General features: G+C 42.0%; 1 protein-coding gene across 1 annotated transcript in view; it reads left to right on the top strand.

Annotated features, from left to right (window-relative positions):
• Positions 1-12480: 12480 nt before the first annotated feature.
• Positions 12481-23575, top strand: part of LOC124161314 (protein dissatisfaction) — a 79769-nt gene continuing 68674 nt past the window's right edge. The window contains exons 1-3 of the mRNA XM_046537625.1: positions 12481-12607; positions 14419-14499; positions 18641-18802. Of these exons, the coding sequence (XP_046393581.1) occupies positions 12481-12607; positions 14419-14499; positions 18641-18802 (370 nt within the window). The remainder of the gene's footprint in view (positions 12608-14418; positions 14500-18640; positions 18803-23575) is intronic.

Here is a 23575-nt window from a genome sequence, read left to right as displayed (position 1 = left end):
TAACCATATGCGGGGATTGTTTTACCTTCCGCCGCTATCATAATAGGGCAAGCAAGAGCGTGGACAGTTTTTCGCACCATCCCCGCTCATATCGCCCCCTCTCCTGCATTCCCCAGCATTATTCTATCACATTGGGGGGCCCACCTGGCGCGGCTGGTCCACGCATTCGTCGTGGGCCCCCGTTGAGAATGGATTCCTGGTGACGTCTGGGTTATTAATCAATGTTCGTGGGCATTAAGTGGTGTAGTCGTCGGTGTTTTAATTATAAAGCGGACATATTGCTGCCGTTATAGTGTTGTAAATTTATTCTTATAATGTCGCCGAGTAAGTAACCCATGACTCCTCAAGGCTGTATGCAGAAGGTGTCTTTCTTCAGTGTTCTCAATTTGGCATGCATAGATGGTCTACTTGTTTACTACAGCCATGCATTTGGTAAGGTGAGCTCGTTTTTTTGTTTACGTTTCGTTTATACTTTTCTAGTAGTTTGATTTTCCTCGCCGCTGTTATAAGATACGTTATGCCTTTACCATGTGCAAAAACTGAAGTGAAAAGTGCTTTTTTTCTGCGATTACATTGTGCGGAAAAACCACAGAGAAGAAAAAATTCGCCTTGACCAGTATTCGAACCTGGGTCCCCAAATTTCCGGTCGAGTGCTTGGCCAGTTAAGCTATTGAGGCGTGAACCCTGCGTGTGGATATTCGTGTACAAAACCAGACAATGTGTTATGGACTGCTGAGCATATTATGCGAGATGCAGTGCAAATCGTGCGCTCAGCCAACGCCACCTAAAGTAAAACTGGGCCAGTAAAGCTACTGAGGCGTCATTCCACCTTGTTAGAACACCTTGTCCGATTGTGTCCACGAATATCCACAGGGAGGAATGACGCCTCGGTAGCTTATCTGGATAAAGCACTCGACCGGAAATCGGGGTATCTACATCTACATAATACCCTGCGGGCAACCTCTAGGGTGTTTGGCAGGGGGTGTCCAATCACCAACATGCAGCTTGCAAGAGAACCGCCATATGCACACCGCACGGTTATATAAATATTACGCATAATAGCAAAATATTATACATGCTTATTCAATAAAAAAACCTAGCTAATGGTTAGTTATTCCTAAACCAAATACATGCAAGGTGAGAACTATGGAAAAACATGCAATGAGTCATCCTAGCGAGTGACGCCATTAACCCTATCAATTGAGACAACGTTGCTATCTTTAATAGTCCGAGGGAAGAATGACGTTTTAAACCTCTCCGTTTTGCAGTCTATTTCTTTTATTTTATTCTCATTATCGCGTCTGTCACAGGACGATGGGAAACGAAGGATATGATTCACGTCGTCTGAGAAAATATCTTCTTCGAAATTCCTAAGTAAGTTATGCATATACGACTATCCACGCTCCTGTAAAGATTCCCATCTTACAAAATTCACTAACTCTTGGTTAACTATGTGGTATTCCATTATTTCCTGGATATAAACAGTTACTTATACCACTTATTTTAAAATAAGTGGTATAAGTAACTGTTTATATCCAGGAAATTCCCATCTTAACTCGTGTAACATACTGGAAACGCTGCACTTTTTGTCGCAACAACGGATCACAAATCTGGCCGCCCTGCGCTGTACTCGATTGATTTCAGCTATTAGTCCTACTTCGTAAGGGCATACGATAGCAGCATATTCTAAGTGAGGCCTCACTATAGTCAGGTAGCTTATTTATTTCACCTTTTTTGGGCATTTACCTAGAAATCTGTTCATATCCGGTTCGAATCCTGGTAAAGGCGAATGGTTTTTTCTCTGTGGATTATTCGCACAGTTTGTGCATTGCGCGTGACTCCCGTAAAAGTTATCACCGTGGCTAGTCCCGGTGTACTTAAAACTGCGATAACTTCACTTGGTCTCTATTTCCCCAATATATCACTAAGTACTACGTGAACCCACGTTGGTCATGCCAGTCGATCAGCTGGTGTCACATGGTGTATCATCAGGGATTTGATGAGAAAGTGATCAGCTGAAGAGCCGCGCGACCTGACGTGAGCTATTTTGAGAGGACACGGCCGGTGGCTGTGTGGAGGGCCAGCGTCCGGTGTGAGGTTGGCCAAGGGGTGGTCGGCAGAGGGTGCCGTGGCAAGTGGGGCATTTGGGAGGCTTATATCGTCGGGAGGAGAGGTTCCCCCCCATCTGCGGAGGGACCCCGTCGAGATCCCAATTACACACACAGCCGCGGGGGCCATCTCTTGGTGGGGCCAGGAGGGGGGAGTGCTGCAAGTTGAATTTCGAGTGCGCTGAAGTGGGCTCTCCCCTTTCCGTGTATACATTAGCCGAGTGCTCTTCATCCCGTCTCCATCTTTGCCTGCAGTTATCCGCTCCAAGTCATCCGGGATTTTCTCCTTCCGCCCGGACGCGCTCCCTATCAATGCGCTGACTTGAACGCGTGTCATCGCCTTCTTCTGTTTTATCATCTGTTTTGTCTCTCACGCCCTGACGCGCCCCTCTCCCCCCCATCACGCAACAATTCATCCCTCGCCTTTTGTGGGGCGATCGGGGCCTTCCCCTTCTGCATCCCTCCCCCTCTCGTGTTTTCCTTGGCCTCCCCCTCCATCTATCGCCCATGATCTCCCCTGATTGATCCCCAAATTTGTTTCCTTTCATCCTGACCATGCTCCCCAGTCTATCGTTCTCGACACTCCTTAAGGCCGTTTTACACGGGGCATGGAATTGCGCAGGTTAGAGCTGCATTAATTTCTAAAATGGCGTGGAATTGCGCGAATGCATGAACGAAATTAGAGAAGGGGCTATTTTGCCATCTCACGTCCACGCATTCTCGCATGTGTGCTTGCAATAGGGTAGTTTCCTTCATCAAAGAAAACGAAAGGCATTGATTGCGATTCGTTACCCAAACATTAGTGTATTCATAATATATAAATTATTTGGTTTTAGAAATCCCAGTTTAGACGAATGGCAATGGTCAATTTTAACTGCACTTGAAGAAGACCAGATTGGCGCCCATGCGATGCCACTCCACGTGACGTCACAGGGACCTAGTTTCTATACGAGCAAATAGGAGTTTTACATCGCCTGAGATTACCAATGCACGCATGAGGCACAGAACTCAGGGAAACATCTCTTAATAATCACCTATTAAAATTGCCTATGGTCGGAAAGTTTCCTTCGTTTGATAAGGTACTAATAATCCTGATTTAAACCAAGCATTACCCGCTAGCTGGGTACTCTACTACCTGCTAGCAGCCAGCATCGCAGCGGCGCACAATATCATCGCCCCTAGGTCACCTCACACGGCGACAGCTGGAACCAGAATGACGTCACACGGCCTTTTCCCATCATTCATACTTAGCCGTCGCGTTTTCACGCGCTTGAAGAGTTTCCCTTTTCAATTAATCGCGAAAAATAGATATCGTCATTTAAAAATCCAAACGCGTGAAATGCGTACTCCAGGAGTTATGATCTTTCGATTTAGACAATAAAAAATAATAGGAAACCACCCTATTGAGTAGCATTTTTAAAGACGGCACCTACTCGGCGTTTAATCCGTTGTGAACGCGCGGTGTAGTGTACGAGGGTTATTGACGCCGTTTTGGCCAATCCTATTTATTTTATAGATTTGGTGACATTTTAATTGTTAAGCGAAATTTTCACTATCAAAACTGGGGCACTATTTTCAGGTTTGATCCACTGATTCGACAAAGGTTTTACACAAGTAATTGGTTACATTATCGAACCAACGGGTCGTCAGGGATGCGTTGTCGATCATCGTCCCACCTCATCGTCCTTAATCGACTTGTACTCGATTCAAAATGATTTGCAGTCACTGTCCATTCATGCGAGTCGAGTTAATAGTTGTTTATTGCCGCCTGTAATAGTGGTAAACGTATGTTACCAACTAAGAACTATATCTGATAAAGCAACGCTAACCTCAACCCACGTGTGCCTAAACAATCGCTTGAATAAGTACTGAGTGCACAATTTTTGCATGCTTATAAATCTTCATTCTTTTTGCATGCTGATAAATCTTTTTCTTTCTATTGACTGATCTATAGCTCACGCTATTGGTGATTGCTTATTATCTCATGATTAATGTAATATTTGTTTAAGTACGCGATCTGCATGTTTTTATTGTATTTTTTTCCTTATTTCCCCATTTAGGGCGTCCACGCCTTATTTTCTTTCATTCGCCCCTGGCGGTCGCGTTTTGACTATCAATCCCTCCTTCCATTCTCTGCCTTCTGCGTTGACTCTCCCCTTGCTCTTTTGACGCCAGCCTCATGCGTGTGTGGGCCGATGAAAATCTTTCTTTCCTCCCGAAGCGGGCTCTGTTGTTTTTGGCAGAAAAAAATCGGTGCCTCGTTACGCTAACATTCCGCCTCCGTCGTTCGAAGTGAGCATCCCTTGAGGGTCACCCACGTGGGTGGCAAGGGGTATCTACTCGCCTTACCCCTTTGAATATCACCCCCTGGGAGAGATAGTTGGAGGAAGTTGTTTTCTCGCGGCCCGTATTGAACACCGCGTTAAAGGAAGGTCCTTTTTTTTGCCACTGCCGCGATTGCGGGCGGGGGTGTGTGGACCTCTGACAGCGGCCTGCCTTGCGCTTTGGTGGGAAACGCTTCCGGCCTTGGGCTAATTAGTTTTCGTATTCTGCTGCCCCCTGAGAGTCCCCAACCTGCAGTATTCGTTTCCTAGGTGATGTGCCCACTGGCGCCGCCCGCGGCTCTCATCTTCGTTACGCCGATAGTTAAGGAGGCTGTTTCGTCGCCTGTCAGTTCGCTCGGATAGCAGTAAGTCGGTCTAAAGTCTGCATGTGTGATGTGGGTGCAGAGTGGGAGCGGTCGGTGTGTGCATATTTGATGGCACATCTGCCTAAGCTGAGCCCGTTCTCACTCGTCCGTTCCCTAGTGCCGTATTGCTCCGCTGTGTCGATGGGGCGCTGGCGAAAGTTAAAACGTGTCCGCGTGGTCATGTGTCGAGTCACTAGCAGGAAGGTTTTCCTTTCTCTTGATTCGTTTTTAATGCCCTCAATATCTCTGGTTTACTCACCATCAATTCTAATAAACCTTGTTTTTTTTAACCTCTGATGTATTTCGTCTAGCGCCTTTGATTTTCCTATTAGGTGTCTGTTATTTATCTGTTCGACCTAAACTTTTCAAGCATCCAGGAGCGTTAATCTTATTTTAATGAGGGTTCATGTCCGTCTATTAAACTGGCAATTATTATACATATCAATTCGCAGTTATTAATGATATACGAATCATTACCAAATAAAAGGGGGTCGGGTTGGTGTGGTGGCTATAGTGTTGGCTTCCCACCCTGTGGGCTCAGGTTCTAATCCCGGCGGTGGCAGAGAATTTTCAGATACTGCCCGGTTCCTGTTTGAATGTTGTGTGGAGGACATTTCAAGGACAACACTCCGTCCGTCGGATGGGACGTAAAGCCGTGATCCCCTTGGTGCCTTTCATTAAGAGCAGGCTAATGCCGACGCCGGGTTTCTCTCCACCCTTCCTTCCATACCCTTCCCTCATGGCGCAAATGACCTAAGCTGTTGGTCGCCTCCTTTACATACCGTACCATTATACAGTTTTTGTTTTGTAGGCCTCATTATGTTGCCTTCCCTGTCATGTTTGAAGTACGTCACATTTAATTATGAAGATTTAGCAACAGATCAGAATGTATTTTACATACATTTACACTTATTGTTACCATATCATTCAATTCTTTTACAGCTGTGTGGACATAGGACGGCATAATTTTGTAGAATAAAAGAATTTTATTCATTAAGCATTTTTTTTCGTTGGCAGCATGTCCCATGGATCGTATTATTCATACAAAATTGTCTCTACGATGGTGTGTAAGGTGTTGCAAACCAATGTCAACACTATAGTAAAATACATTGACGAAATCATACTGACCGATTTAATTTCCATATTTTATACTATCTTACGTGAGTTTACAGCTATATTTATGGAAGGAAGAAGACTCAGGAATTAAGTGCATTCCCACCCTTGAGAGACCTTCCTCCTCCTTCCTAGTGAGGACAGTCCCATCATCTGGTCTCCCCCGTTCTATGTCCCTGTCGTCTTAATCCTCTTCCCAGCATCTTTTCCTCTCCTACAGTCACTTCTTCTGACGTCCAAGTTTTTCTTAGCTCCAGGGCTGTATCTGCTGGTCATCCAAATTTATCGCGACAGTTTTTTGAAAAATTTGTTCTTCCGATATGTTGCAATGAGCAAGAAAAAATTGCGCGCACTGTTACTGCTTCCGGCCTGATGTTTTCGGGACGAATGCAAGTAAATTGTGTTTCTAGAGGGTTTTTTTTGCCGATTTTGTCTATGTCCTTGATGTATGCCAACCATTAATTCTGAGCTTTTCATTCTATCTTCGAGGTAGTGTTGCTACAATTGAGTACGCACATTTATGCGATTTTTGCTGATTCTCCATTTCATTAAAGATAGTGATTCTTTGCAACCTGCGGTTGTCCATCATTGTAGGTCGGGTTCTCTTCAAAACGTGCCAGTGGATCCCTGTTCAAATTCAATTCACCCTTCGTCGATGAATTGTCTCAGACTAAAAAGCGTCAAATGTTCGCGAGGCCAGTTTTTCGCTTTCAAATATCTTATTTTATTTGCTTTGTTTTGATACCGTGTAGATAAAAGGCTTATGCGGCTAAAATACCTTTCTTCAATATTCATGTAACTTTTCCGGAAATTGTTTCAATGCTTTTATTATTCTTGATGTTTTACGTTAAGAGACACGCCCGGACCATTTTCATCACCCATGCCTTGACACATTTTAATTACTTGGTCTTTTAATTTATATCGCTTCTTCGATTTGGGCTGTTAAATGATCCTCGGCACGAGGAATATTCCGCAATTTCTTCAGTTGTTATTTTAGGAGCTAATCTTGCATCAATTTGTGGCTACGGCTGAAATTCTATCATGCTCTGATAAGAGGATAAAGGTTGGTTCCGAGCGCACTTTCCTGAAAGCCAAAACAACTGTTCTTTTGTGAAATGAGCCATTTGCGTTCAAGTGACGGAGGCGCTTTTCTTGCGCATAAGCCATTTAAAGGATTATTGACGTGGGAGTTCTTTTTGTGCGAGACGCGCACGGAGGCGTTGTGCTTAATTCAGTTGCGATCGCTTTGAAAGACTCCAGCCCCTCCTGTGTCTTCCACGTGAGCTCAGAGAAAAAAATCCTTCGGAAAGAAATCGGATTAGGGGTGGCTCGGAAAGAGGAACAATGATTGCTGCCTCAATCGTCTTGAGATGTCGCTTTGGAAGGGGATCCGGTGGAATCTTTTCAAGAAAAAATGAGCCTCTCCACACTAAAACTCCTTTGTCTTTTTAATTTTTCCTCTCTCCGAACTATTATGGACATTCTTTAAGCTTCCTGTCTCGCCAGCGAGAATATAAAAAACTGAGGAAAATAGTCTATTCAATAAGTATTCATAAGAATCACAGAAGTATTAGGATAGTAAGTCTCTAAAGAACGGACTTATTCACTATTTTTTAAAATGCTCAATGGTAACAAGAAATGAAGAGATCCGTATTCATGCGTCCGTAGACCCGTCGCTCTCCAGGTGTTTACGACGAATGATCACCGTCATCCCCCTTACGCTAATAAGTTGATGACGTGCTCCGCTGATCCCGAATGGGTTACTACTTCTTAGTTGCTCTTCTCCTCCACGCATATCTTTCAAGTGTCTCGCCGTTGTTGACAGTCCTTACCTCTATGTCAGGTTTTACTCGTTACGTGTTAATGATCCAAAACTCTGAGGACGTCGCCAACTCATAAGCGGTGGGTAGTTTCTTTGTTTTTTTAACTCATTAAACAATGGTTGAATGAGGAATATTTTTTCATCGTAACTTATCTTTCCCTTCCACTCATCGAATTATATTTTATACTTACTACGATTTCGGGTCCACGGGAGCGTACTACCCCATTATAAGTCTAGGCTGCGAAGATTTAAGAGCGTAAAATGGTTGTGTAGGATATCACGTTTTCTTAAAAATGAGGAAGTAATTAAGGAGGTTTTGTTATTGGTGTTGAGAAATGGCCAGGAGGGATAATGCATTTTTAGATCCTCATTTGTTGATACATACTACGAAGTAGTTCCTGTAGATCACGTTGGAGATTCTTATTTCCTTCCATTTTTACGGCAAATTACATTGTAGAGATAATATTTTAGAGATAACGTCTCACTTCTGAAAATAAACTTTATATTTTGGAGTATGGCTGAAAGATAGGCTTACCATTCCAAAAAATTTATGCTCTACCATCTCCCAAAATTATTTTTTTTCAGGCCAATTTATAAAATTATTTATCAGGTCAGGATGTCCTCAACATTGTACGGAAAATTGGAGTTTTTGGAACATCTTTCTTAATAAGCTATGATACTTTTCGACATGAACGACAATTTGTGATGAGTTGGGTGAAAGAATAAGACGAGGAGTGCTATTTTACCCCCACCAACCCTCTCACGTTGACGGAAATTTGGCCGAAAACTAGGCAAGTCTAATTGAGCTGATGCTGAAAGCAATTGTTAAAGAAAAGACTACCACTGTGCGCATTTTTTTGATTTATGACTAGTTACTTTTTATATTAGGCATTTCTTTCTATATTAAGTTACGCCTCGATCTTGAAATTTTTGAGTATATGGATCAGATCTACGTCGGTGAAATTCTGATTTTCAGCTGTGAAAAAAATTTTGAGATGTTTTACGGTAGCAAAATATTTTAACTGGAGATATTGAATATTTCTTGATTGAAGCTTCCGCGGCTCATGATGATTAAAAGTAAGTCACATACGGGTGTATGCCGCGTGTCGTGATGGAGATAGCCCCGACGTTTCGCGACCGACTGCTGGTCACTTTTTCAAGGGAATGATGTTAGGATTGGGTTTTTGCTGCCTTTTTATATTTCAGGTGGGAGGGGTGGGCGGAGGGTGTGGGGAGTGTGTACAATAGAGATACCGGATTAAGAATCAGCAATACTTGGAACCTAGTCATCCGCAACATTTCGTTATCTTCCCCCTCCAGTCCTAACTCCCCACACCCTCTGCCCACCCCTCCCACCTGAAATATAAAAAGGCAGCAAAAACCCAATCCTAACATCATTCCCTTGAAAAAGTGACCAGCAGTCGGTCGCGAAACGTCGAGGCTATCTCCATCACGACACGCGGCATACACCCGTATGTGACTTACTTTTAATCATATTGAATATTATTTACTAATTTATATATGTGGGGAGACAGACCGATCGAGTGGGTGAAAATCACACTCTTTTGTTAAGGAGAAGGGAAGGAATAAATTTTAAGATCCCTTTACCTTTTTCAGAGCCCACAGCAACTTTCAACGCTTTGCGTGTTGCCTCCATAGAGCTTACCCTTATCTCTTACTTTCGTGAGCTCAATGGTTGCCTTTAACGCGCCATTTCGAAGAAAAATAGTGTCTCAAGGTCGTTCTGTGGCGGATATACTAATTGCCCTCCTGGCTGTCCTAACTAGCGGTGGGGGTCCTCTCTAGCTGGACCCGACTCGAGATGTGCGGGCCCAATGGGCAGTCTGCTGGTCAGTCACTTCCCGGAGACATCCATTCGCTTTCCTCATTAGCGGCACATATCAAAGGACTCATCTACGCCAACTCCAAAATCCTTTCAGAACAGATGACGATCCCCGAATGCGATTCTCATTTGGCCAATTGGAATTGTTTCTGTAGCATGCAAGTATATTTTTATAATAATTAATTTTATGTTGCGGATTACTATTTAAAGTGTTTGAATCGTAAAATACTAATATTTGCGATAGAAAGTATTGAGAGAACTGAGAATAGAGTTGCCTTCTACATCTACATGATACCCTGTGAGCCACCTATAAGTAGGGTGTTGCAGGGGGTAATCAATCACCAACATGCAGCATCCAAGAAGACCTGGATTATGGAAGACATTGCTAGAAAAAATAAGCATGGGTCAGATAAATAGTAGCGAGGACTTTTTTACAAGACAGGATCATCAGATGGGGAATAAGTCGGTAATCACCATAATAAGTCGGTAATCGCAACATATCGACACTTAGGAATGATATAAATGAATTTTAAAACTTTAAAGTTCAAAATAGCCTTTTTCTTGGCATGTTACCATTCCACGCTATTACTGGATAAAATTTTGAATTCGAATTACTTATTAATTAGTGATTATTTTTTATTTTAATAAAATTTAGGTGGTTAGAACTACATCAAGGGTTTTAAATACCCCGTTACTTGCATGTAGCGACACGTGTCGACCATTTTCTGGATAATCTGGAATATATTAATCGTGATCAGATTATTTGTCGGTAATTTAGGCGCCGTTATAAATATATTGCGCACACTTCAAAGAAGATCTTTTAGAAGGTACATATTTGACATTACTCTAATTAATGAATCATAGATGTTTTTTTCTTCGTATTACGTATTTTTCCCTAAACTTTTGCGATAATTAGGATTAAGGTTGTAATACAAATACTTTTTCCGCGGCTGTGAATGAGGGAGAATTCAAATGAGGACATTTAGAATAGAGATGTGAGCAGATAATTAGCACGTCAATATTTGTATAATTAGGAGCAACGTGTTAATTTCGCGCATTCATATTTATCCCAATGAGGCAGCTTTCGTCTCCCTGGAGGTCGCTATAATGCCAAATAATATAGCCTGCGCCTGTGAGTTGGCCACCAACTGATGCTTTTGTGTCTACCAAGTTGCGTACATTGTAGGAGACGTAATACCGCAATCTGGGCGTGGAACTACCAATACGAGAGAGATATTGCTGAAACTGCCATTATCTACTTCCCGCATAATGAATTTCTACTTTTAATACTTGGCTGTCATTTCTGCTTGATTAAATAGCACCTTCGCATAGATATCCTTCGTAAGCTGGTTAGGTTAATACTTAAAAGAACCCTTCTTACATGGTAGTATGACATCAATGAAAACCAAGAAAATCTCATGCTTTCCGTTTAAATTTGGAAAGTTAACCTTGCTATTGCTTTCATCATCATCATCATCACTGGTCAACAATCCTAGGATTGGTTTGACGCAGCTCTCCACTCAGTTCTCCTATCAGCTAATCTTTTCACACCTACGTATTTCTTCTCTTTCACATCTCTCTTTACTTGTTCCATATATTTTGTTCGGGGTCTTCCTTTTCCATTCTTGCCTTCCACCTGTCTTTTGACGATTGTCTTCATCAGGCCATCATGTCTCAAGATGTGGCCTATAAGGTTGTTCCGTCTTCTTATTAAAGTTTTCATGAGGCTTCTCTTCTCTCCTACTCTTCTTAGGACTTCCTCGTTACTAACTCGGTCGATCCATTTGATTTTCATCATTCTTCTGTAGCACCACATTTCAAAGGCCTCTATCCTTGCTTTCTCCGCTGCGGTCATTGTCCATGCCTCACTTCCGTATAGGAGCATACTCCAGATGTAGGTTCTTATAAATTGTTTCTTTACATCCATATTTAAGTTTCCCGCTGTAAGCAGGTCTCTTTTGGTGGAATGCTCTCTTCGCCTGGGCTATTCTGCTGATAATTTCTTTCTTGCTTCTCCCGTCACTAGTTATCTTGCTTCCCAAATAACAGAATTCATCCACTTCTGTCAGTTTTTGCCTCCCTATTTTAATGTTGGTCTTGACTTCTTCTCTTCTGCTGCATACTAAGATCTTGGTTTTCTTCGTGCTTATTTTCAGCTATTGATAATATTCTGGAATAATTTGTTGTCGGGTTAGTTGATTTGCAGAAATAAAGAGAAGAGAATTGATGACATTTTTATTGTGCCTTTATGTACTAATTAATATATACGGAATGAATATCCAAATGGATATGAAGTAAGTTTTCTCTCATGTTCACATTACTGTCACATTAAAAACCACAAAAATTGTCATTTTCAAACTAACTATTCTCTATTTTTAGCGTTAAATCTTCATAATAAGGTGAATTGTATCCTAATGTTATGTCAATGCTCAATTAAGAAGAACCGTCATCGGTGGATATTATGTTTTTACTGCTATTATTCCTAGATTAATATAGCATTTCATATGTTCAACACTAGAAGTACAGTAGTCATCGATCATAGTAATTACTCACTTGGAATTTATCCTGGTCCATTATTATACTTCGTAGGCACTGTCCACATTCTAAAGCCGTTACCATTTGAAGTAAATATTTGGCTGTTATTATTCGTAGACGATAATTACGTTTGCTAAGCCCTCTCGGAATTGATAGGATTACCCGCTCGGAGATGACAAATGAATATCGTTGGCGCGCGGAACGGTCGCGCACCGTCACTCTTGGCGTGACCTAGGTCACCCGCTTCGTCTCCCCCCACCCCTCCGTGCACGGTCGGCCCCTCTTCCCCCTCCCCCCAAAGGGTCAGTCATGTCAAAGCGCGACTCACACTCCGCCCCACCCCGCGCCGTCCCGGGGGGCAAAGCGCGAAATGTGTGTGCACGGCCGGCCCGCGGCCTCGACGGCAGCTGAGTGCGCGCTCGACTACCTCGCCATGTCACCAAAGGTCATGTATGGAGTGCGAGGTCGCCCGGGGGCGCGCGCGCGGGGGATTGTGGGTAGGGAGCGGTGGGATGGGTGACAAGCGAGCGAAAGGCTAGTCTGCCCTGGAGCATATCGGACACATGTTCTGCGGGAGGTAATCCGCCTGTAGCCTCTGCCGTTCCGTGTTCGCATCTCTCCACATCACCACCCCCGCCTCACCCCCCGACACCTCACCGCCGCCCTCGGGCGGTCAAGAGAAGGGAAGGAGGGGAGAGTGAGGGAGGAGGGGCGTGTCCTCGCATTCCCCCCCTCCCTCGAAAGACTACGGAAGTGGCGCGAGCTAATTGGTTGACGGGCCGAGAGCCTCGGCTATTGATTGGTTGCCAAGTGGACGCTCTACCCAAGGAGGGGGGGTGGGAGGGGGGGGGATGGAGTGTATGTGCGTGGTGGAGTCGGGGGATGTGGGCCATGTGAAGTTCGCCCGGTAGTGTGCGCGTCGTGTTCTTTGTGTAGAGCGAAAAGTCCCGTTTCGGAGGCGGAATGGTAGTTTCCATGGAGATGGGCCCAGGGGGCACGAGGGGGGGTTGGGGATTAATGCTCCCCTGCCCCACCCCCACCCACCCCCTTCTCCTCCTACTCTCCGGTCTCAAAGCCTCGCTTTTCCATCTCTCTTTCCCTCTCTTCTCTCCGCACCCTGTACTTCTGGGTGCGGCGCGGCCAAGAGTGGGCCGTGCATAGACGCGGAAACCCAAACGAGAGATCCCCTTCATCTCTCACTGGAGGCTAGGAGTTGGGACGCGCTCGCCTCTTGACTACGGGACTCCCTTAGTTAAATGGTTCTTTTAAGCATGAATGCTACGCCTTTCTCAGTAATTTTCTCAGTATATATTGTGGAATTTGTGATCACTATCGTGAAGTTCAGTATTATTTAAAAAAATAGATTTTACTTAGATTCTGGGCGTACCTTTGTATCCTTGGTAGTAAAACCGAAGCTCATTAATTTACACTACTTTGCTTTCCCACCATTATGATGGTATATTGTATCGAATGCCTAGGCGAAGTTGATAATAAATTATTGTGGAAAGTACCAGTGGTGTTGTCCTAATATAGAGGAAGAAGATACATAGATATCCAAATAATTTAAGAGATGAATATTCCTTGTGGTGACCGGTGCGCTGCAGAGACAGCTTTAGAATAGGTACCACCGCTTTTTGACTATTGAGGTCCCGTTTTAAAATGTTATTGACTTGGATAATTGTATTCAATATTTAAGAGGTAATATAATTGAGGAAATATTCCTCACATGCTGCGTTTCGTTGCGAGAGAATGCTTAATTATTATACGATTTATCAAAACATTCCATTAGCAGAGTGGAATATGCTACAGTTTAGTATCAGTCACGTCATGATTCTATAACGTAAACTCATCACTAACAGTTTTTTATACCTTTTATTTGGTAAATGGCTGTGGTAAATGTTGGCCTTCTTCGAATGAGATTATTGGCCGACAGGATGTTCCCATACATTATTCATTTGGTATGCAAAAAATAGTTACTAAGCAACTATTATATTTTTATTGTAAATTATTTTCATTTTATCCACTATTGTTATTGTCACTTATTTACCGCCATATTATTAAACACTAATATTACTTCCTGTTTTAAGTATTTCATGGTAAATCGTGCCAATATCGGTCTAAAAAGCCGAGGGAGAAGGATTATTATTTCTCGTTTGATCCGCTTTCTGACGTTTTCCCCTGAGCAGAGCTCGGCGTTATGGGACTTTATTTTGGTTTCACATACCACTTTAGAATATGATTCCTAACCTATGATTCGCTTTGTGCTTTAATTATTTTTTCTGCATCCAATCTTTTCCATGGTCCACAGGAGATCGCCTTCTCGACATCCCGTGCAAAGTTTGCGGCGACAGAAGTTCCGGAAAGCACTACGGAATCTACAGTTGCGACGGTGAGTCAATTTAAAACAATATATTTTTTAGATTCCTAGTTGCACTGGGTGTTTTCCCAGTGGCCTATTTATAAATAGGCTCTAACAAGCAATATCCGCCCGTCCTAAGAGCTGACCACTACCAACTAATGATAAATAGAATTTAACTAGTTATACCACATAATAAAGTATTATCTATCACATCTAGGTACATATTTTAATTTCGGGATTTACAAGACTTAATCGGCAAGTTTAAAGGTTTATGTATCGAAAAAAAGATGTGGCGAGCGGTATTGCCTACTTCTACAATTCATCGTCGTCATGGTGCCATTGGGATAGCGTTGCGACATCAGAACTTATAAGGGTCATTATCTTTAGTAGTCAGTTACCTTTGGAAGATCGAATTTATTCCAACCGGAAGTACGGAATGGCTTTGTATTTTTGCGACCTGTGGCCCCTGGCTCTTTATACCAGATGGAATGATGGAATTCAATAAGTTAACATTAAATTCCACTCGAAAAGTACCCCTGTCGTGTCATTAGAGGATAATCTCCCAATGGTGATAAGCTATCGTTATACTTCAATTTAAGGTTTGACGAAGCTTATGTTCATTGTAGGCATACGTGATTACAATTACATTTGCACGACATTTTTATGCTTGAAGTTTTTTCAAAAAACTTCATAAGAAGTCTCCACTTCAACGTCTCATGCCCCGCAGAGTAAATGCTTATTAATGGAATATTTTTTAATTTGGGTCATTACTTTTGGGGCAATGTATCGAACGTCAATTCTCCTATGACTCGAAGATTCTTGTGCTAGATGGGGCTGTGTTGGCCGTGGGCGCGGTCATCTGAGATCTGATAGTCCTATCGGAGTGAAGCAATCGATGAGTAGCCTTGGGACAGAAAAAATCGCTCAGAATCGATGACTCCTTCACGACTTTGCGTCCATTGAGGTCAGCATTCACAATTCCTGCTAATGGTGTGTTCGAGAAAATTTTGCCGCATGGGAATGCGAATCCAGAGATGAATGACAATTTTGAATAATACAAATTCACCTTGTAATTTTTTTTATCTGTTATAATAATTTATGTTTTATTTAAATTCATTTTTATAATTTATGTAGAGTTACATAGATTTTTTTTAAATTTTAAAATGAATGTGAGTTGCCTCCACGAAATGAAGCCTTATTATTATTATTATCGATTTCAATAAATTCTGAATTGTTAGAGTAATTAATTCGTGGGTTATGTGTAATCATCACTTCGTTGCTATGCGGAATTGCCACATGCCAAATCTTTTGTCAATCAATAAACCTTTTAATTTGCAGATTAGGTCCTGTGAAGCCCAGACTTTAATAATGATTGCATAGATATGATCGATAATACTTGTAATAGTGTGGACGTACGTGATTCCAATTACAAGTATAATACTTCTTAATAAGTGCGGAAACGAGGCATATTCCGTTTATCATTAGTTGGAAAATTGGAGTGATCATTAATTTGTCTTGCCCCCATTCCCATGATTGTAGTAGTTTCGAGCATAGGTTACGGAATCGTGTTGCCTAACATGGTGGCATTCCCGTGTGTGCTCATGGTCGATGGAGGGCGCTCTTGCTTAGGGCCAAGTTGACGCTATTGGCTAGTTAATTCCGCACAATATGAGATTTGCGCCCCCCCTCCCTTTCTCGTTGCGAATAGAACCTCGGGGTCACGGAATCCAATTTCAGTTGGTCCCCGCTGCCGCGACAACTATTTTGCTACGATCGGCGCCCAAACACGCCATGGTTCGCTCCAATTGTTCCATTAACTGATTTGCACTCGTTCGTCCTCGCCAGGGCTAATTGCTATTCAACATTAGTGCCTGCCTGCTGGGTTTGATTCGCCTGGTGGTCAATCATGAATATATTTTGTTTAGTACCCTCACCCGGTAAATAGAATTTAATTCTATAGTAAACGAATTGTAGTATTCCTTGAATTTTAGCACTGATGTCATTGGGTAATTACGGATTTAGGAATCAACGTGTGCACGCATGCCGTCGGATAATTTTTTAAACATATTATTCTTAAATACCTTTTTATCGATAATTATCATGGGTTTGTTTTTAATGGAAATCATCACGTTTAAACCTCCATATTTAACATGTTGCAATACCAATGTAGCAGTTATTGCTTTGAAATTCTTCAGAAATTGTGTGATTAATAAAGGTATTACGCCATTTTGAGCTATTAATAAAGAAATGTTCGATTTAAAGAGCTGATATTACGTTCATCAGTAGGTGCATATATTATACCTATGACTCTGTCTCAATGCTCTTCCTGGTCTGCCTAATCCTGGGTCACTCCCTTAGTTTTCTGGTGCCCTGCTGCCCTCTTTCCTATGTGCATGGTAACATTTAACTGAGAAGTGGTGACATTTTCTAAATCGTTAAAAATCATCCCTGTTATAGGATGATCACGCAGAGAAAATTTCCGGATTCATCGTTTCAACCCAAGAAAAGTGGAGCTTGTGTTTTAACTGTTTCAAGTGTGGTCATATGTTCGAGATGCTAATATCTGTCTCTTCGTCATAACAGTGTTGCAATACATCGTTTACATCAACGGATTTTTTTTTTGTCCTTCTAATAATCTTTAGCAGTGAAAATTTCGTTTTTACTATCAGCACATCGTAGATGACCTCATGCCTCGCCAATTCATTCTGTTTACATCCTATCCCTTATGCTTAAATGTCTAAATTCATGAACGCGTGAATGAACAGGAAGATGCACAGTGTAACCACCCAATTTCTGCGAATGCATTTACAGAAAATAGAACGTGTTCTAATTTGGCTCAGGCATTCGTAAATGTTCTGTTTCGGTCCAAAAAAATTGTTCATGCAAATAGATATAACTTACACGTATTTTACTAATGCATTGTGTAATCAGGCCTAATGTAACGGATGACCTCCAATAGTATATATGCTGCCGATATATAGCATCGCTGTTGCTCTTCGAATTACAAATGATGGTACAGCATGAGGTAGTATAATTTGTTAGTATGTGTGACGCTTTTGGACCGTGTGATGTACATTTGGGAGTCCAATAGCATGCTGTTGGTTGATCCCCCGCTGCCAAACACCCTAGAGGTGGCTCGCAGGGTATTATGTAGATGTAGATTACCACTCCAGTACGACTTTCATTTGGGGTGCTGCGTGCTTCCACATCGGTCAATGTTTGCATGTTCATGTTCTCGGGCTGTTGTTGGGATTTGGGCTTCAATGGACGCATTGCAGCCTATGTTGACGTAGAAATCGGTGGAGCACGGTCATCGTGGGTGGGTGCCTGCTTGAGAGTGATGCGGACGTTGAATTTCTGGGGACGCGTGGGACGAGTGTTGATTCTCATTCGTACAAACAGTACACAGGATGAAGGAGCAGATGCCTTATTATGCGTGGCGTTGCGGTGCGGAATCGCTTGCGTGTTTGTCAAGACGCCGAGGAGAATAAGAGGATTAGAGTTTCCATTTGTGCATATTAGTAAGTTGTAGTTTCTGTCCTCATGTATGTGTCCCTTGCGTCCAGTTTTCACCAGCAGATGTCTATTATGGAACTTTTTTTGAAATATATATGGGACTATTTGTGTATCAAGGACCTCTATAGTGGCGCTGCATTTACCGTATGGCTTGAAAAGAAACTCTTCAAAGCCGCTGCCACTGTTGATCTTTTTGGTTAAGAATTCTATTTTCGGTGTATGCTTGGCCATCTTCTACATTTCATGAAGTTTATATATAAACGATTTAAATTTTTCCTGGTGACGAATACATCTGACGAATATTCCTGGGGTTCTCAGCCAGGTTAACGCTTTTATATAAGCCGACGTTTCGGGAGACGGCTAGTCTCCCATCCTTAAGGCTGTGTTAATTTATGGAATTCCAATTTCCATAAAGTAACACAATCACTTACATAAACTTATACACAGACTTATATAAAAGCATTAACCTGGCTGAGAACCCGAGAAATATTCGTCAGAAGTTTATATGTACCTCTTTTCTAGTCGTTGATGCTGTTTGATTCATAAAATGCATCTCTTCTCATTTTCTGTCCCACTCTTCTTTCGGTTCACTTTCATCTTCGATAGCCTTTGGCAAATCCATCTGTTTATTCGTGATTGACGTGTATTTTTGCAGGTTGCTCGGGCTTCTTCAAGAGGAGCATCCACCGTAGTCGCGTGTACACGTGCAAGGCGGCCGGGGACCTCAAGGGCCGCTGCCCCATCGACAAGACACACCGCAACCAGTGCAGGGCGTGCCGACTCAAGAAGTGCTTCGAGGCGGCCATGAACAAGGACGGTGAGTAAGCCATGCTGATCCACAGAATATCCAGGGTAAACGCATGCCTAACTCGTTTCCTTCGGCTTTAGGGAGTGAAAAAAGTTTTTGTGCCCGCGATTTTCCGCGTTTTCAATCTGTTTTTGGGCTATGTTGGTAGCAATGGGACTGCACAGAGGAGGCACAATTTCATCCCGTAGAAGACTGATTTCTGTTGCCACCGCATTTTAATAAGTTTTCAAAAATGTCCACGGCGCTGTGATGAGTGAAATGCATTCCAATTTTTTTTTTCAATATTTTGCATCGTAATGCTTGTAATGGCGAAGAATTGAGAGAAATTGAGAGAGAGAATTGGGAGATTTGAAATAAAGGCATTGAGCTTTTATAACTTTGATAGACCACATAATCATGAATTTAAATTTCGGTTAGCATGCCTAATTATATCCTATTTCCCCGTGTAATTCGGATCACTCTGTCCGTCAGCGACGCGAATGGCGACTTTTGAAAAACCATTTAAATGCGCGGCCATGTTCCCTCTCCGGCGGTTGGGGCTAATGCTTGAAACTCATCGATCTGTGATTTCAGCGTTATTGGCGGAATTAACTTCAAAGCCCTATTTTCTGAGTCGGTTATCGACTTCCTTCGAGTCAATTAGGCGACTTTAGTGGCTTATTTTGCATAGCAAAGTCTCTTAATTGGCTCTCTGGAAGTCCGTTATATGCAGACTTGCCAAATTAGCGAGGAGGTTGATGCGACTACGGAGCAGCGTACCGGTGAATCGCGTGCATGTATTCTCCCGCGAAGACAAAGGCTTCAGAAGAGAACAATTACCTTTGGTCGCTGAGCGGACGAGGTCACACGCATGTATTCTCTCTGTCAAAATTATACCTCTCCGCTAACCTATTCCGAGATGTTATCAATGGCAATATAAACATGACGCATCGGTGAATCAGTTCTCGCATCCCCTCCGCTTTTATTTCAGTCTGGTAACAATCTCATCCTTGTTTTGGCTTTTCTCATGCGTACTTTTATGGTGATACTGACTGTAATACAAATCGACTCTATCCCTTCTCATTTGAGACTGCTTAATTTTTGGTTTTTACGCTCACCTATCTGTGCGGAAATCATTGTGATAACACAGCAATTTTCCGTATTTGTTTATTTTACTTACCTTTCTTTTCTGATTCCATCAGTCACATTTTCATAGATATTAAGTCCCATGAAATTTCTTATGATACATAGACCCAAGATTAAGTTGTTACAGTTGCAATATCGTACATAATTATTAATGCGTTGTCATGGTGTGCGTATGAACTTATGAGCCTATTGTCTTTTGTTATCGGGGAATCGTTGTAATAATGATAAGTGTTTTTATTTTACGGGCAATCCTTTATATTAGTGGGCAAAAAATAACATTTTCATTTCATGGTGAGTACAAGTTAGTGTACCTGGTATCCCATCTTTTGTTTTGTTCTATTACGATGTGTTAACGTGGCCCCTTTATTATTATGAAAATTCTTGCTCATAGTGTGGACTCACTTCGGATTCATAATTGAGTTGGCTTCGAAATAATGATTAAATGATCCTGATTCCTTAGCCGTAGCTTTTCGTATATACTGCACGCGAATATGAATATCTTGTGCGTTACGTATCAAAATGTATACTTGGTGACTGTGACCTTTGCTCGTATCCTCAATTACCGCGTCATGTTCTGTAAACGAGTGAAAATTCAACAATTTCTGTATAAACTTGATGGAGTTGCTTGCTCATCAATCAGTTTAAATGTTTACGTGTATATAAATCTATTCATATTGATAACAATCAATCCACAGAGGCAGACAAAAATTTCAACTTATTAGTACAAAAGAGTGTGTATTAAGGCTCGGCACATCCCATTTCAGAGAAGAATACAGTATGTGAACAATACGTAAAATGAAAGAATTTTTCAAAACCGACCATTTCCCCAATTCCGCGAGCTCGAACTCTTTTTCACTGGCAATTCACTCGGTGTACAATCGCCGCCAGCATTTTGAGGTCCGACGAATGTTTTTCCCCGGCACCCAGCCGCGCAGACATAATTTTCAGCGTCAGACGATGGCCGTCTATCACGGCATCGGCGATTGGAATAGCTGGAAACTTCACCGGGAACCAGTTGCGAAGGGTAGGTTCCATGGCGGGGAAGGACAACAGTAGCTGGAGATGACAATGGACTCCCCCAGCACTTCGCATCATAAAAGGTGATTTACGGAGGAGCAGGATGCGGTCATAGGCATCGATTGCGGGTTGTTGCAGCGCGAGATAGAATGCCGAATGTCGCAGCGTGTGTGGTATTCATGTGGTAGGGCGAAATTCTTGAAGGACCCCCTGTGGCAGCGTACGCGTATGAATCTCTGCCACCAGGCACAGCGTGTTTCCTTTTAATCTCCTGCGTAAGTTTTTTTTTCCCTATCGCTCGCCGTTTTTATGCGTTCACAATATCTCTTTTCCATTATTTCTTTTGTGATTTTAAATTGGTTCCCTTTGCCATGGCAATCGAAAGAAGCAGATGCGCGTATCATTTAATTCTACCGCGGATTATTTTCCATCGTAGCTGCTCCATACTTCAATATTTTTTTACGCTTTAAATCATTTCAATGCAATTTAGGTTAAGCAATTCGAAATGCGTATTCATAATGTTTTTTTTATTTTAAACGAATGTGGCATTAACAAACACCAAGTAAGTACGATAGTATTAGCATATAGTTATGAATTACTAAAATAGCTATTACTTCGGGCGATTGTCAGCGTATATGATAAAAAAAATTCTCACATTGGTAAAAACATTATCGCTAGCGGCTAATTGGTGATGGAAAGAATTTAATGGTAATGTATGGTAAGCATTTAAAGGAAAAAAATTACTCAGAAATGCCAACTTGCGTCAGATGAAAACAAAAAAGACAAAATTATTTGATTTTAACTGTTTAAGAATGCCCAGCATGAATCGATTGAGAATTTCAGTAGAGACAACTACTATTACGTAATAATGTTGGACTGAAAAAAACATGACATGAACTGACTTGGTGGACCCTGATCAAATTACTTTATGTTAAAAAATGCAAAAAAATCTTTTATTGGAGCGTAACGATTTCACCACCTTCTATACGCTTCTGAATTTAGATGGAACTTTATACTTGAAAATGGCTCTTCATCTAGGGCATAAAATAATTGAGAATTACTTTTACGGCATGAGGGCGTTTTATTAGAGGTGCGCTTTCCCCAGCGACCTCCGCGTCGGTCGTTACATACTTAAGGTCAAACGTGTTGCGATAGAAATCACATGCATAACCCATTTGCCAAGCTTCCTGAAACAGAGGCTTCTTGTGCCACGAAAAATTTTCCTCGTATTGCGTTCTATTATGACACGATTTCTACCTGTGTTTTTATGTTTTTCTGCGTGGTATCGACGAAGATGCCTTTCTTAAAAATTTCCTCGTCAGGATCGCGGTAGAGATGCATTGGAGTAGAAATATCTTTTACTTAAATGAAGTACCCTATTAAAATCATCTTTATTGTAATGCCAGAGAGGAGTTATTTTCCGTAATGAGGAGTTCAAATAGTTTAAATATTCTCCCTGGAAAATATTCAGCGGATCTGAATTTACGTCAAGTCTTAACGTCTTTGCTCGTGATGCTAAAAAAAACCGCGTGGACTTGCGCGAAAGGCGTGGCCCGCTACTTGTCCACGCAGAGCCGACAGTGCCGATCTGCTCGTCCGCGTGCTACCCATGAATAGAAAACTCCAGCAGAAAAGTCTCCATTCGGCCTATTAAGGTGTAGTCACCCACCGCGCATTACAGTGAGTTTTCATAAGTAGGGCTTACGGGCAGAGCGATTTGATTTTCACGGAAAATGAGAAAAAATTAGCGCTGTGAACCGAAATTTATATTCGTGATCATTTATAAGTATTAAAAGAAAATGCGATGCATGGCTACCCTCGTGATAATTGAAGGCATCAAGGTCATAACTTTTCGTTGCAAACCCTCGCAGTTTTTAAAACCGTTTTCCAAAATATTGGAAAAATTGGAACACTCTCTACTCATTGGTATTGCAGAAATTAGATTAAGAAGCGATCGTAGTTGCAATGGAAATAAACCATTTGTGGGATGGTATATCTAACGCCTTTATGCAGTACTCTTCGGGAAAATGCTAATGGAAACTCCTCAATGTAGTCTCCTTAGTACTACCACTGCCCTATCGCAGTAAAATTATGGCCGTGAAGATTTCAAAACGCACGTTGTACTTAGTTACAAAGCACACTTTTTATTTGATACTTGCTTGTCTCTGCCTACCTCTTTGCCCTTAATTTTAGTCGTTAGGAGCATGGTCTGAGCCTGAATAATTTTCAGGGGTTTTTGGAAGGAGGGATGTGTTTCGCGGGATCCACTTTAGGTGCCGTATAACTTAGACTGCATCCACCTTCCCTTCATGAGTGGTTTGACTCCCCTCTCGCCGTGGCCTTGCTCAGGAGGTAGATGAAGCCATACTTACATTCGGATACGCAGATATGGTTTGTGAAAATCTACTTATATGCCCGGTTAAAATTTGTTGCCTTACATGTGACTAGATTTCAAGGATAGGCTTTCCTTGTGTGTAAGACACGGTCTCAGGCGTTACTTTGTGGAATTGCTTCATTATAGATTAAATAAAATGACTTTGTTTTATTCCACACTATTTATTTGAAATTTGCGCGCTATTTAAAATGAAGCGTGGAATAAAACAAAGCTATTTTATTTAATCTATTTCCTTGTGTGGTCTA

Source organism: Ischnura elegans, chromosome 6 (genome assembly GCF_921293095.1).
Source record: "Ischnura elegans chromosome 6, ioIscEleg1.1, whole genome shotgun sequence".
Taxonomy (NCBI): domain Eukaryota; kingdom Metazoa; phylum Arthropoda; class Insecta; order Odonata; family Coenagrionidae; genus Ischnura; species Ischnura elegans.
This window is presented reverse-complemented; position numbering and strand designations above follow the sequence as displayed.